This window comes from Entelurus aequoreus, linkage group LG13 (assembly GCF_033978785.1).
Source record: "Entelurus aequoreus isolate RoL-2023_Sb linkage group LG13, RoL_Eaeq_v1.1, whole genome shotgun sequence".
Taxonomy (NCBI): Eukaryota; Metazoa; Chordata; class Actinopteri; order Syngnathiformes; family Syngnathidae; genus Entelurus; species Entelurus aequoreus.
Window position 1 is genome coordinate 38,056,722 of NC_084743.1, and position 15,376 is coordinate 38,072,097.

Genomic DNA, 15,376 nt, shown 5'->3' on the forward strand with positions numbered 1-15,376 from the left:
CATTGTGGGTCATGTATAGCGTGGCCGAGGGGGCTTTGGGCGGGGAACAACAACACATACATTTTAAAAGGCTTCCCCGTGGTGGAGGAGCTGTGCTAAAGCAGTTTCCCAAGCCCAGCAGGTCGATGGATGAGATTGGATGGCGTGGAAAAGAGGAAAATTGGATAGGGCGAACTATGGAACATGGAGTGTAACAGGCTGAGTGTCATAATCAGAGCCATGTACAATTTCCTCCCCTCTCCAATTAACCTACATCTCTGGTTTAGAGAGCATCCGACCAATCTCCAGTGTGCAGCCCATGCCAACCTCAAGTGGTGGGCTAACTCAGGGAAGATACACATGGGATCACAACCAAGTGTTGAGGTGCTTGGCCGCAGAACTTGAGCAGAAGAGGGTAACCACCAACACCTTGCCTATAGGTACTCAGGACGTAGTCCCACATCCTCCTTCATTTGGGAAGGAGATTAACAACGGAACAAGGGAACAACTGCAGACTCATGCATACTTAACGCAGCGAGATTCGGAAATGTGAGTTGACCTAAGCCAGAGGCTCACATTCGTACTTGAAATCGCAGTGACCAACCTGCGGCCAGACTTGGTCCTCTGGTCCAATGCCTGCCAACGTGTCCTCATAGTTGTGCTGACGGTCCCTTGGGTGTATGCCTTCAATGAGCCATACGAAAGGAAAACGCTGTGCTACGCCAACTTAGCGGCCGAAGCATAGGAGCAAGGCTGGAGCGTAACGGTGCGTACAGTGGAGGTGGGCTGCAGAGGCACCCAGCTCCTCCACAAAGCTCCTATAGGAGGTGAGAATCAGAGGCAGGGCCCAATGGAAGGCGTTAAAAGTACTTGCCATTGTGGCCGAAAGGAGCAGCTAAAATGAAAGACACTGTATATAACACATACCCAGGCCTGATCAACCTGTGGTGGGCCAGCCTTGGACAAGGGTGTATTGCGATAAAAGGCCGAAAAACCCAATGAGTCAGTCAGTGGCAATCCCACCAAGAATATCTTCAACCCCAGTATGTACTGATTTCATCAGGGATTGTAAGAGCCAGTCCTATTAAGCCAACCTGCCACTTCATTTTACACACTATGGCACTTTTACCAAGCTTTTATTTTTTTGGACATATACCACAATAGTATTGTACCGTGGCGTTAATACTTTCTTTCTTTCTTTCTTTCTTTCTTTTAGTTTATTTCGAACATGAACACATTTTCATCATAATACATCACACAATTTCATATAATTTCATTTACATAATGCCCGAAAAGGAGTAGGAAGAAGCAAAGCTTATTTAATCCTACCCCTTTCCCACTTCAAAGCATTTACAATTATATAAAATCATTTACTGTGATTATATCGCAGCGTGAGTTTTTTGAATCCGTTACATCCCTAATGTTTAGCTATACCTAGTACTCCAGAGATGATACTTGTTAGAAACATAGTTTATTTGCAGACATGGAGGCAAGGATTGTTGACTAAAAAGCGTCTCTGCACGGTGGTAGGACATTTGCCGCTTGCTGGAATGCTACATGTGTGAATGTGGAGCGAATGAATGATGGGCTCTCAGATCTCTATTAAGCGCTTTGAATGTCTATAAAAGTGCTATATAAATATAATCCATTAATATTATTATTGCATTGCAGTGAGGATGCATGCCTTTGCTTGTCGCTGTCAAATTTTTGGGACACAGCTAGAATGTGTCATCAACGTGCATCATCCCGATATAGCGATAGTATTAAAAGCTCCATTGTCGACCAAATTTGTATAATTTATATCAGGGGTTCTTAACATTTTTTACCTCAAAGCCCAATTTTTCCATTGCAAAGGGGCCCGAGGCCGACTAAAACATTAACACTCAGTGGCTTAGTGGTTAGAGTGTCCGCCCTGAGATCGGTAGGTTGTGAGTTCAAACCCCGGCCGAGTCATACCAACGACTATAAAAATGGGACCCATTCCCTCCCTGCTTGGCACTCAGCATCAAGGGTTGGAATTGGGGGTTAAATCACCAAAAATGATTCCCGGGTGCGGCCACCGCTGCTGCCCACTGCTCCCCTCACTTCCCAGGGGGTGAACAAGGGGATGGGTCAAATGCAGAGGACAAATTTCACCACACCCAGTGTGTGTGTGACAATCATTGGTACTGTATAACTAACACTTGAATCGTATTCAATAATTGTATCTAACCTAATTACAGTTTACAACCTTGTTGAATGATATGGAGCGGTGTTTTATTCAGAAAAGTTATTATTGATTGAACAATAAACATTAGGCTTAGGTCAGGGTAATTACAAAAATTGAAAATAAATAATTAATACATTTACATACAGTTAGGTTTTGCGAAAATAAACTGAATTAATAATGAATATGTTTCTTAGCTATACTGTCAATACAATTAAACTGCAAATTAAAATACAGCTTCACCACTTTATTCATATTTTTTTGCGCTTGGGGAACTTCTCTACGACTTTGGGTACAGACTTCTTCTGTTTGTTTGACATTGTCATTACTGCCACAAGTGGTGTGAAAGTGTATTACAACTGCGGCCCGTAGGGACCACAGCTGAAAAAACACAGATTTTAATCTTATATTGTATATATTGTGCAGGTCCAGTGCGCACACACACACAAACAATTGTGTTTCTTTAATTACTTGGTGAACATTTTTAGTGGAAACAAGGTACAGAAACTCGGTTCATTAATAACGCAGGTATAAGCAAAAAGAAGTAGCTAGCGGTGCCTCGTTTGGGTGCTGAATGAATGGTTGGACACATCAGTGTAGCGATCCAGACAGAGAAACACTGAGTGTGACACTTTTATAGAATGGTATTGTCAGATGAAGGTTTCAAGATTTATTTTCTGTCATTTTCTATATACACATACACATACACATTCCACATACAGTAACAACATAAAGTTTCTCATGCTCAGCGCATTTGCTGCAACAACAATAGTGCAAGGACAAGGCAACAGTGATATAACAATATGGGAATAGATAAAACTTTTCCAATTCCGATTCCACTTTCGATACTGCTTAACAATTTGGTTCCTTAATTGTTCTCTTATCGATTCCATCCATCTATCCATGTTCTACCGCTTGTCCCTTTTGGGGTCACGGGGGGTGCTGGAGCCTATCTTAGCTGCAATCGGGCGGAAGGCGGGGTACACCCTGGACAAGTCGCCACTTCATCGCAGGGCCAACACAGATAGACAGACAACATTCACACTCACATTCACATACTATGGCCAATTTTTAGTGTTGCCAATCAACCTATCCCCAGATGCATGTCTTTGGAGGTGGGAGGAAGCCGGAGTACCCGGAGGGAACCCACACAGTCACGGGGAGAACATGCAAACTCCACACAGAAAGATCCCTAGCCCGGGATTGAACTCCGGACTACTCAGGACCTTCATATTGTGAGGCACATGCACTAACCCCTGTGCTATCCCTAACATAACATACATAAAATAGTAAAGGTGGTAATCTTTGGGCACGTCCCGATTCCATCTGATTCCCGTTCTTGGGGAGACTATTCGATTCAGAATCGATTCTTGAGTCAAACCAATTCTCGAATTGTATTAATTAGTATAGTAATTATAGTAAAACCTTTTCAAAGCAGGTTACATGTTACAAAACCTCCTTTTGGTTGCTGACGTATGACGTATCCACTCAGCTAGTAAGAATAGAGATGGCCTAAAAATGCCTTTTTAAAGACTGATTCTTAAAAAAAAACGGAAACAAACAAACAAACAGTGTAACCTTTAATCCAGAAATGGGACGTTAATCGTGCTTGGGGAATATTTGTTGATTGCCACAAAATAATACATATACAGTATATAAAAAAACAGTGACGCGGTGAAGCCGCTACATTCGAAGCACAATGTAACGTGGGACGGCTGTAATATGAATAGATACAATTTGTCTAAATAAATAAATGAAATTGGAATGTTTTTTTATTGTTTTGGGGTTTTGGGGGCAGAGCAGGGAGTGTGTTTCGTGTTCTGATGGCTTCAAATATTTTCAAGGTGCGGCTACCAATGCAGGTAATGGGGATTTGATCTATTCTGCCTATGAAAGCCCTCTAAAAAATCATCCAACAATTTTGTATATACATGCTGTAAGTATATATGTAATGTAGTATCAGGCACATTCATAGAAACATGTAATATTTACAGTATTTTGATAATTGTACACATCGGCGTGGCGAAGTTGGTAGAGTGGCCGTGCCAGCAATCGGAGGGTTGCTGGTTACTGGGGTTCGATCCCCACCTTCTACCATCCTAGTCACGTCCGTTGTGTCCTTGGGCAAGACACTTCACCCTTGCTCCTGATGGCTGCTGGTTAGCGCCTTGGATGGCAGCTCCCGCCATCAGTGTGTGAATGTGTGTGTGAATGGGTGAATGTGGAAATACTGTCAAAGCGCTTTGAGTACCTTGAAGGTAGAAAAGCGCTATACAAGTATAACCCATTTATCATTATCATTTATCTTTTTTTGTGCACATTGATTTCACAAAGCGCAGTACAACTTACGCTACTACCGTCAACAAAAACAACTTTTACTAATTGTGACTACTGTGGGATAAATGATGATCTGAATATACGTAGGATGAGCAACCAGATCCAGCTCTAGTTAAACACAAAGTAGCAGTATTGCTAAGTGCTAAAAAAAAAAAAAAAAAAAAAAAAAAGCAAACTACGAACATAATAAAACGGTCACTTACTGTACAATATCCGCTATACAATATCTAAGCGGGAAACACAAGACTTGTGTCCTAGTTTAAATGATAATTCATCATAATCCTCACTCCTCGGGTATAAAAATGCTGGGTGCAAAGAAGCATCTTGTCATGGAAGTACAATTACGAGGTTTACCAACTTCTCTGCTTATGACCACAAGTGCAAATCATGATTTTGAGTTTGTGCTACATTTAGCACAAACTCTTACCAACTCAGAGGCTATGCAGCAGCTCAGTATGTCAGGAGCTGCAGTAGCTACTACCTCCGTTATCAAGGCGCCGTGTTGCTAAAAAATAGTTCCTTGGTGTAAACTCATATAATAACGATGTCGCTAATACTTGGTTAATATGCAGGTCACGGCATGTAAATTTAGTATTTTTTAGCAGTTTTTGGATGTTTTTTAGATAGCTTTATAGGTGGAATAGATTAATCCCATTAGCTACATTGTAAGCTGTGCCGTACTAGCCGTGTTTAAAATTTAGAATGCACAAAAAAAGGAAAATACTTGTGTGTTTTTGATTCAAGTAAGGATTGATTTAAAAAAGAAGTGCAATTCCTCTTTAAACACAGTGTGGATTTTTAGTACCAGTTCATGCACCATTTCCTGTACAGTTAACAATCAAACAACTTGAAAATAGGGATGGGTATTGTTTAAATTTTTACCGTTATTAGTACTGAATTAATATGAATATTATATACAATATTATTTGTGTGTGTATATATATATATATATATATATATATATATATATATATATATATATATATATATATATATATATATATATATATATATATATATATATATATATATATATATATATATTTATTGAAAGCCTCCACCTTGCACAAAGGAAACATAATTACTCAAATTAAGTATATGAAAAACAAAGTCAGCGACATGTCGTAACACAAATGATGAGTGTGAACGAAGGCCAGAGGGGCCAGGGGAATTGAGCCAAAGTCCAGGACTAGTGTAAAAAAAAAAAAACACTAAGACTCTTCACAGTATACAATATATACTTTAAAGATGATATTCTGAAATGTGAAACCATCAATTGTGGAGCTAATGTTTTCATATACAATACTGTACTTGAACATGTTTGATGACGTGTTTAATGTTTAAGGTGTTGTGTTGACTTGTTCTGCTTTCAGACTGGGAGGCTCGAATTGACAGTCATGGAAGAATTTTTTTTGTTGACCATGTGAACAGAACCACCACATGGCAGCGACCCACTGGACCTCCTGCACAACAGGGCCTGACCCGGTCTAACTCTATTCAGCAAATGGAACAACTCAACCGCAGGTTAAACACTCAATGAAACACTTAATGAAACATTCGATAAAACATTGATACAACACTTGATGAAATACTCCATGAAACAATCCATGAAACGCACCATTAACACATGATGAAACAGTCAATGAAATACTCGATGAAACACTTGAAATACTACTCAATGAAATACTTAATTAAACACTTGATGTAACACTTCACAAAACACTCCATGATACACTTGATTAAACATTTAATTTAACAGTTAATGAAACACTTGATTAAACATTTAATTTAACAGTTAATGAAACACTTGATGAAACATTTTATTAAACACTTACTAAAACACTTGATTAAACATTTTGTAGAACACTTGATACTAAATAAAACACTCCTTGGAACAATCTATGAAACACTTGTGGAAACAGTCGATGAAACACTTGACATACCACTCAATGAAACACTTGATGAAACACTCAATGAAACATTTCACGAAACACTTTATAAACACTTAATTAAACATTTTATATAACACTTGGTAAAACACTCAATAAAACACTTGACTAAACATTTTATGAAACAGTTGATGAAACACTTGCTATATGACTTGATATAACACTTGATGAAACACTCGATAAACCTCTGGATGAAATACTTAATGAAACACTTGACAAAACACTCGATGAAACACTTGATGAAACACTCGATGAAACATTTGATATGACACTTGATGAAACACCTGATATTAACACTTGATGAAACACTAAGTGAAACACTTGATGTAACACTTGATGGAACACTAAGTAAAACACTTGATACTTGATAAAACGCAGATGAAACACTTGATATAACACTTGATAAAACGCTTGATGCAATACTTGATATAACTATCAATATAACACTTTATGAAACAATTATTGAAACACTTGACTTAACAGTCAATGAAGCACTTGACATAACGCTTAATATAACACTTTCAAAGTTAAATCAATCAATGTTTAATTACATAGCCGTTAATCACAAGTGCCTCAAAGGGCTGCACAAACCACAAAGTACATCCTCGGCTCGAAAAAACTCAACCCAATAGGAACAATGAGAAACCTTGGATACGGTTAATAATCTGAGAGTCCAGTCCATAGGGTCGTCAGCAGGGAGATCCTCTTATATGTAGACAGGTCGGAGCGCCGAAACGTCACGGACTGATGCATAGAGAAGTGGTCCATCCCGGGTTCCGACTTCATAATGTGAGAGTCCAGTCCATAGGGAGGCCAGCAGGGGATCCCCTTGTATCCAGACAAGTCAGCATACTTGGGACAGTGAGCTCCTCCTCCGTGGAAACTGATTCGTTGCCACTTGATTACCTCTCCACGCAGGAGGGGGGAGGGCAAGGCAGAAAAGAACAACTGTTTTCAAAAAACTTTTTTTTTTAAGGCTAGAGTATATAAATGAGTTTTGGGGACTTAAATGCCTACTGAGGTAGCATCTCTAACTGTTACCGGTAGGGCATTCCATAGTACTGGAGCCCGAATAGAAAGCGCTCTATTGCTCGCAGACTTTTTTGGGGATCTGGGAATTACTAATAAGCCGGAGTTGTTAGAACACATTTTTCTGGCTGGGACATATGGTACAATAAAATCAGCAAGATAGGATGGAGCTAGACCGTTTAATATTTTATACGTAAGTAGTAAAACCTCAAAGGCGCATCTTAAAGGCCTACTGAAATGAATTTTTTTTATTTAAACGGGGATAGCAGATCTATTCTATGTGTCATACTTGATCATTTAGCGATATTGCCATATTTTTGCTGAAAGGATTTAGTATAGAACAACGACGATAAAGATTGCAACTTTTGGTATCTGATAAAAAAAAGGCTTGCCCCTACCGGAAGTAGCGTGACGTAGTCAGTTGAACATATACGCAAAGTTCCCTATTGTTTACAATGATGGCCGCATGAAGTGAGAGAGATTCGGACCGAGAAAGCGACAATTTCCCCATTAATTTGAGCGAGGATGAAAGATTTGTGGATGAGTAAAGTGCAAGTGAAGGACTAGTGGGGAGTTGAAGCTATTCAGATAGGGAAGATGCTGTGAGAGCCGGGGGTGACCTGATATTCAGCTGGGAATGACTACAACAATAAATAAACACAAGACATATATATACTCTATTAGCCACAACACAACCAGGCTTATATTTAATATGCCACAAATTAATCCTGCATAAAAACACCTGCGTGTTTGTTACGCTAGCTCCTAGCTCCTCTGCTAGCTCCTAGCTCCATAGAACACGCCAATACAATTCAAACACCTGATCAACACGCACAATCACTCAGCCCAAAAGACCGTTCACCTAACCCAAGGTTCATAAAGCTTATATATTTTTAAAAAGTTACGTACGTGACGCGCACATACGGTCGAGCTATCAAATGTTTAGCAGCCAAGGCTGCATACTCACGGTACCTGATATTCAGCTGGGAATGACTACAACAGTAAATAAACACAAGACATATATATACTCTATTAGCCACAACACAACCAGGCTTATATTTAATATGCCACAAATTAATCCTGCATAAAAACACCTGCGTGTTTGTTACGCTAGCTCCTAGCTCCTCTGCTAGCTCCTAGCTCCATAGAACACGCCAATACAATTCAAACACCTGATCAACACACACAATCACTCAGCCCAAAAGACCGTTCACCTAACCCAAGGTTCATAAAGCTTATATATTTTTAAAAAGTTACGTACATACACAAAAAAAAGTTGCGCACATACGGTCAAGCGATCAAATGTTTAGAAGCCAAAGCTGCATACTCACAGTAGCACGTCTGCGTCTTTGTCATCCAAATCAAAGTAATCCTGGTAAGAGTCTGTGTTGTCCCAGTTCTCTACAGGCGTCTGTGTATCGAAGTCAAAAGTCCTCCTGGTTAGAGTCTCTGTTATCCGAGTTCTTCCATCTTGACTGCATCTTTCGGGAATGTAAACAAAGAAGCGCCGGCTGTGTACTGTTGTTGCTGACTACGTTCGAAAAATACCTCCATTTCGCACCGACAACTTTCTTCTTTGCTTGCTCAGCTTCCTTCTCCATAATGCAATGAACATGATTGCAACAGATTCACGAACACAGATGTCCAGAATACTGTGGAATTATGAAATGAAAACAGAGCTTTTTCGTATTGGCTTCAATGTGGAAGGCATACCCGTGTTCGCCGGTCTACGTCACGCGCATACGTCATCCTCAGAGGCGTTTCGAACCGGAAGTTTAGCGGCAAATTTAAAATGTCACTTTATAAGTTAACCCGGCCGTATTGGCATGTGTTATAATGTTAAGATTTCATCATTGATATATAAACTATCAGACTGCGTGGTCGGTAGTAGTGGGTTTCAGTAGGCCTTTAAGTGCACAGGAAGCCAGTGCAGGTGAGCCAGTATAGATGTAATATGATCAAACTTTCTTGTTCTTGTCAAAAGTCTAGCAGCCACATTTTGTACTTACTGTAATCGTTTAATGCTATACATAGGGAGACTTGAAAATAATATGTTACAGTAATCAAGACGAGACGTAACAAATGCATGAATAATGATCTCAGAGTTCGTGGTGGACAAAATGGGACGAACTTTAGCGATATTACGGAGATGAAAGAAGGCTGTTTTAGTAACACGCTTAATGTGTGACTCAAACGAGAGAGTTGGGTTGAAAATAATTCCGAGATTCTTTGCCGCGTTACTTTGTATAATTTTTTTGTTGTCAAATGGTGGTATTATTAAATAGGTGACGTGTCTTGCAGGACCAATAATCAACATATCCGTTTTCTTAGCGTTAAGGTGCAAATAGTTGCTGGACATCCAATGTTTGATTTCATTTAGACACGCCTCCATGTGACTACCATCTGGCGTGTTGGTCAGCTTTAGGGGCATGTAGTGTTGGGTGTCATCAGCATAACAGTGAAAGCTAACACTGTATTTGCGTATGATGTCACCTAGCGGCAGCATTTAGTTGCTGAAGAGTGCAGGGCCAAGAACCAAACACTGTGGAACTCCGCGCGTTACCTTAACATACTCCAAGGTCACATTTTTATGGGAGTAAGATAGGAGTTAAACCAAGGAAAGGCCAATTCTGACATATCAATATGTGTTTTGATACATTCTAATAAAATGTTATGCTCGACGGTATTGAAAGCAGCGCTAAGATCATGTAGCAGCAACATGGATGACACATAAGCGTCCATAGTTAGAAATAGATTATTAGTCACTTTTGCGAGGTCTGTCTCGGTAGTGTGATTTAACCTGAAACGGGACTGAAAGGGTTCACAGAGATTGTTAGACGCTAAGTGTTCATTTAGCTGCTGTGCAACAATTTTTTTGAGGATTTTCAAGACAAAGGGAAGGTCAGAATCAAAGTTAGTTTTTTTTAGCAGAGAATGAATAGCCGCTGTTTTGAATGCGAGGGGAACAGCACCAGAGGAAAGTGATGAGTTAATAATATTTCGCACTGATGGTCCTAATATTACAAACAGCTCCTTGATAAGTTTCCCAGGAAGTGGGTCAAGTAAACATGTTGTTTGTTTTGTCCCATTTATGAGTTTCAGGAGTTCTTCTAATGTTGTGTCTTCAAAAATAGAGTCATTATCCGTTGTACATACATTCATATCTGTCAGGAATAGGTGGTGACGAACCCCAAGATGCAGAGATGGCAGGCTTGATACAGGAAGACATGATTTTTAATGTCCAAAAAATGCAGGAAAAACACAAACCAGGAACCAGGAGACAGGAAACAGGATACCAGGAAAACAGGTGAACTGGAAACAGCGAACAGCTAACAGGATACAGCTAACAGGAAACCAAGAAACGAGGAGGTAGGAGACAGCAAACTGCAAACAGCTATCAGGAACCAGCAAACAGGAACAGCTCATAGCAAACAGTCCACAGCATACAGCTTATAATACTCCAGTACTGACTGGAGGGCAAGGCAGGTCTAAATAGCAGCCGGCTGATTGACACCAGGTGTGGCCAGGTGCCATTCAGCCGCAGCTGAGGGGAAACAGCGCTCAGGTAGACAAGCAGGAAACTGAACAAAAATAATAGCGCTAACAGGAAATAGAACAAACACAGAGGAATAACTAATACATAACCAAACTGTCAGTGACAAGCCTGACAGTATCTGCGTTAGCAGAACCCAATTGGAGCTGGGACGGGTTATCTTTTATCTCCTTTCAAATGTACTTCATTTTTTTAGTAAATAATTTCATTAAGTCTTTATCCGAGTGGGTGGAGCTACTGAGAGAAGTCCCTTGTTGGGTTAGCGATGCTACTGTAATAAAACAAATATTTAGGATATTTTTTTTTTGAGGCGGATGAGATTGGAGTAATTAATTTTAGCTAAGTTAAGAGTGTGTTTATAGGTTATTAAACTATTACTCCATGCTTAATTGAACACCTTTGGTTTAGTTGCATGCCATTTGCATTCCAGCGTTCTACATGATAGTTTAAGAGCTCTGGTTTCTTCTGTGAATCGGGGGTACGCCTTTTAGGGGCCTTTTTTTAGTTTTAGCGGTGCTATACTCTCAATGGCGTTGTGCAGAGCATTGTTAAAGTTGTTTGTGAGGTTATCGATAGACCCCACATAATTTGCGAATGGTGCCATTACCGCTGGCAGTCGGCCAGCAAGAGTCGTTGTTGTAGCAGCATTAATGTTATGGCTGCTAAAGCATTGGTTATTAATAGCATGTTGACATTGACTCATAACTTCAAATTTTAATGGGAAGTGATCGGACATTACTTTAGTGTACGGGAGTACCATAACTTTGGAGGTGGTGACACCCCGGACAAGAACTAGGTCTATCGTATTACCGTTGCGATGCGTGGGTTCATTTATTATTTGTGTAAGACCACAAGTCTAGAGCGCCACCCACGGATGGTCTGACAGGGTATACATATGGATAGGAAAATCCCTCATTATAATTATATTATCTGCGTGCATCACTAGATCAGCGACAAACTGAAAATTCACTGATAAAGTCCGAATAGGGCCCAGGGGAGCAATAGATAACAACCAGATAGAAAGGTAGCGGTGTGACAGACCTTATAGTAAGCAACTCAAATGATTTAAATGTATTAGTTTGGTTAGGTCTAATGTTAAGGTTTTCATTGTATATAAGTGTGACCCCTTCACCCCTTTTAAGGGGATGGGAAATATGTGCATTCGTATAGTTAGGAGGAGATGCCTCGTTAAGCGGGAAAACATCATCTGGTTTTAGCCAGGTTTTGCTGAGACAAATGACGTTAAGATTGTTGTCTCTAATGACCTCATTAACTAATAACGTTTTGGGAGACAATGATCTGAAGTTTACAAAACCCATTATATAGGTAGTGGGCTGTTTTGAGGATTTTTTGTTAATGGTGTCCGTAGTACTGATATTAATAACGTTACGTTTATTTTGTGTAGTGCACCTTAAATAATTTTAATCACATCTAGGAATTGATATGATGGGGATCTTGAGATTATTTGCTTGGTGCTGCGATAGTTTGAACGCGTCATAATTTCAGCGGGTGGTTTGCAAGTTTGAAAACAATTAGAAGCACAGAAATAGAAAGATAGTACTTAGATTTTTCGTGGCAGCAGCAGCGAGTAGTCACTCGTAGGACAGGAAGTGACGTCACTCCACATGGATTACTAGAAAGCTCTAATTTGGGAAGACAGCAATGACAGTGCTCGTACCCATGTAAACACGATGAAATACTTGATAAAACTCTCGACATAAGACTTTTTGAAACATTTATTGAAACACTTGATATAACAGTCAATGAAACACTCGATATAAACTTTGATGAAACAGTTGAAGAAACACTTGATATAACTCTCAATATAACACTTAATAAAACACTTATTGAAACACTTGCTGAAACACTCGATGAAACACTTGATCTACCTTTCAATTTAAGACTTTATTAAACATTTATTGAAACACTAGATATAAGAGTCGATGAAAAAATGTATGTATTTCTCGATGTAATACTTAATAACACACAAATTGAAACACTTAATATAACATTCAATGAAACACTTTATATAACGCTTGTAAAAGCACTTTATGAAACACTAGATTTATCATTCGATGAAAAACTTGATAAAACATGTAATACAACACTTGATATAAAACTCGACAAAACGCTTGATATAACACTTAATGAAACACTTGCTATAACACTCATTGAAACACTTAATGAAGTACTTGATATAACACTCATTGAAACACTTTATTAAACATTTGCTATAACACCTGATGAAACACTTGATGAAACAAACACAATAAATTGCTTGATATAACACATGATAAAACACTTGATGAAACACTAGATATAACACGCGATGAAACATGATGAAGCACTTCATGTAAGTAACACATGATGTAACACTTGATATAAACCTTGATGGAACACTTGCTATAACACTTGATATAGCACTTAATGAAACACATGACTTACACTTAATAAAATATTTGATATAACACGCAATGAAACACTTGATGAAACCTTGATAAAGTACATAAGTTATAACATTTGATATAATATTTGATACAACACTTGATGAAACACTTGATATAACACTCGATGAAACACTTGATATAATGCTAGATGAAACACTTGAATAACACTCGATAAATGTGATGAAATACTTGATATCAACACTTGATATACAATTTGATAAAACACTTCATATAACACTTGATTAAACACTTGATTAACACCTAGTGAAACACTTGACACAATATGCAGTTAAACACTTCATTAAACACCTGACAGTTTCTATGGTTTGTGTATTGTTTATCAGATATCAGAGCATCAGGAGAACTATAACCAGCAGTGAGAGAACAGAGGACAGCTCAGCTGATCTGCTTCTTGAACCAGAACCTGATTTGATGCTTCATTCCATTTCTGGTCAGTTTTCATTGATTAACATTGTCAGCATTCATACAATAATCAATGGTTTGATTTAAATTTAGTGTAGCCAACACATTTTATAAACACTCATCATTTTATGGTAGCTGTATTGTAACAGACACTGTACACAAATCACACAAAAAAGGTTATAAATTGATTTGCATCAGATTAAGGTAAGTAAGTACAGTATTTGATTTCAATACAAAATGTGATTTAGTACTACCATAAAAGCATTGGGGTGTTCATATCTTTGTATGGAAGTTAATTGATCAGCAAGGATCACATCCTTTTTACTCACTGTATGTACAATTTCTTTGAAGAAAATTCTTGTTTGCCTTTCCCAAGAGCCAATGTTTGGTGCATTTAAAATTACATCACGGATGACTTCATACTGTTGCACACAATTTGACTTATGTGTTTTATTTGCAAAAGAGTGTTGAAAATGAATGTTATTCAGCAATAGGTGTTGCATATGCAGTCACCTATTTGTGTTATAGAATGTGTTATATAGTCAAATTTAAACATGTATCCTCTGATTGTATTGTAGAATACCGACGAGAGAGTGCAGTCAGTCATTCAAGTGGTCGTCTTTCTCTGCTGCTCCAGTCTCCCAGCGCCAAGTTCCTGTGCAGCCCCGATTTCTTTACTGTGCTGCATTCTAACCCTGTCAGTCCTCATCATTATTAATTAATTGTATATTTATTCCATCAACACTTACGGCATCAGTTTAGCAACTTTAACATCATTTACAGTCTGGACAATCAATAGCTGTGATTTACAGACGAATTAGAGGTACTATTAATAGATATTTGCCATTTTCATTGTTGTTTCTCTTTGTTCCCTTGACCATTTTTGACGAGATGTGTTGTAATTGTATAAGATTTAACGTCAAGACTAATGCATGTTGCAAATGCACTTATACATTTTTATACACTATACATTTATTCATCTCTTAACACTATGTATTACTTAATTTCAAGCTAAAACATATAATATACAATACTGTATATGTACGAGTCAGTCACTGCCTTGTGGTGAGCCATGTGGTGTGATAAAGGCTAAGGCTGTATGTATATATGTATGCATATATATTGGGCAGGTGGGGCTCATCAACCTTGGTCGGTAGCCCATTTAGGAGAAGAAAAACTCTTGATGGCTATACCCTTTCATGGAAAGACTAAGGGAATAAAACCTGACAGAAAAGCAGTAGCCGGAACCCCGAAGGCGGTGTGACAACACAACGTTATTCTGGTAACTCCTGTGACGCAGCTGATGCCAAGCTGTATCAATATTCGTTGTTGCCTTGGGTTCTCCAGCTGCATGGAAGGGGCGGGTGGTGGGGAGAGTCTGCTACCAGGACAACAGCTCATCCTCCATAGTATCTGCCCAGGCTATGTCTGTCCACTGGAAAGGACACTCCAG

The 15,376-nt window shown here is 38.9% G+C and overlaps 1 protein-coding gene across 11 annotated transcripts in view; it reads left to right on the plus strand.

Annotated features, from left to right (window-relative positions):
• hecw2a (HECT, C2 and WW domain containing E3 ubiquitin protein ligase 2a) overlaps nt 1–15,376 on the plus strand; it is a 304,402-nt gene that overhangs the window by 114,813 nt on the left and 174,213 nt on the right. For all 11 annotated transcript variants that reach the window (XR_009828322.1, XR_009828323.1, XM_062067818.1 and 8 more), the window contains 3 exons: nt 5,896–6,046; nt 13,845–13,951; nt 14,502–14,620. Coding sequence is in view for 9 of the 11 variants with exons in the window: in XM_062067818.1 (XP_061923802.1) it covers nt 5,896–6,046; nt 13,845–13,951; nt 14,502–14,620 (377 nt within the window). In the remaining 2 variants the exon portion in view is untranslated. The remainder of the gene's footprint in view (nt 1–5,895; nt 6,047–13,844; nt 13,952–14,501; nt 14,621–15,376) is intronic.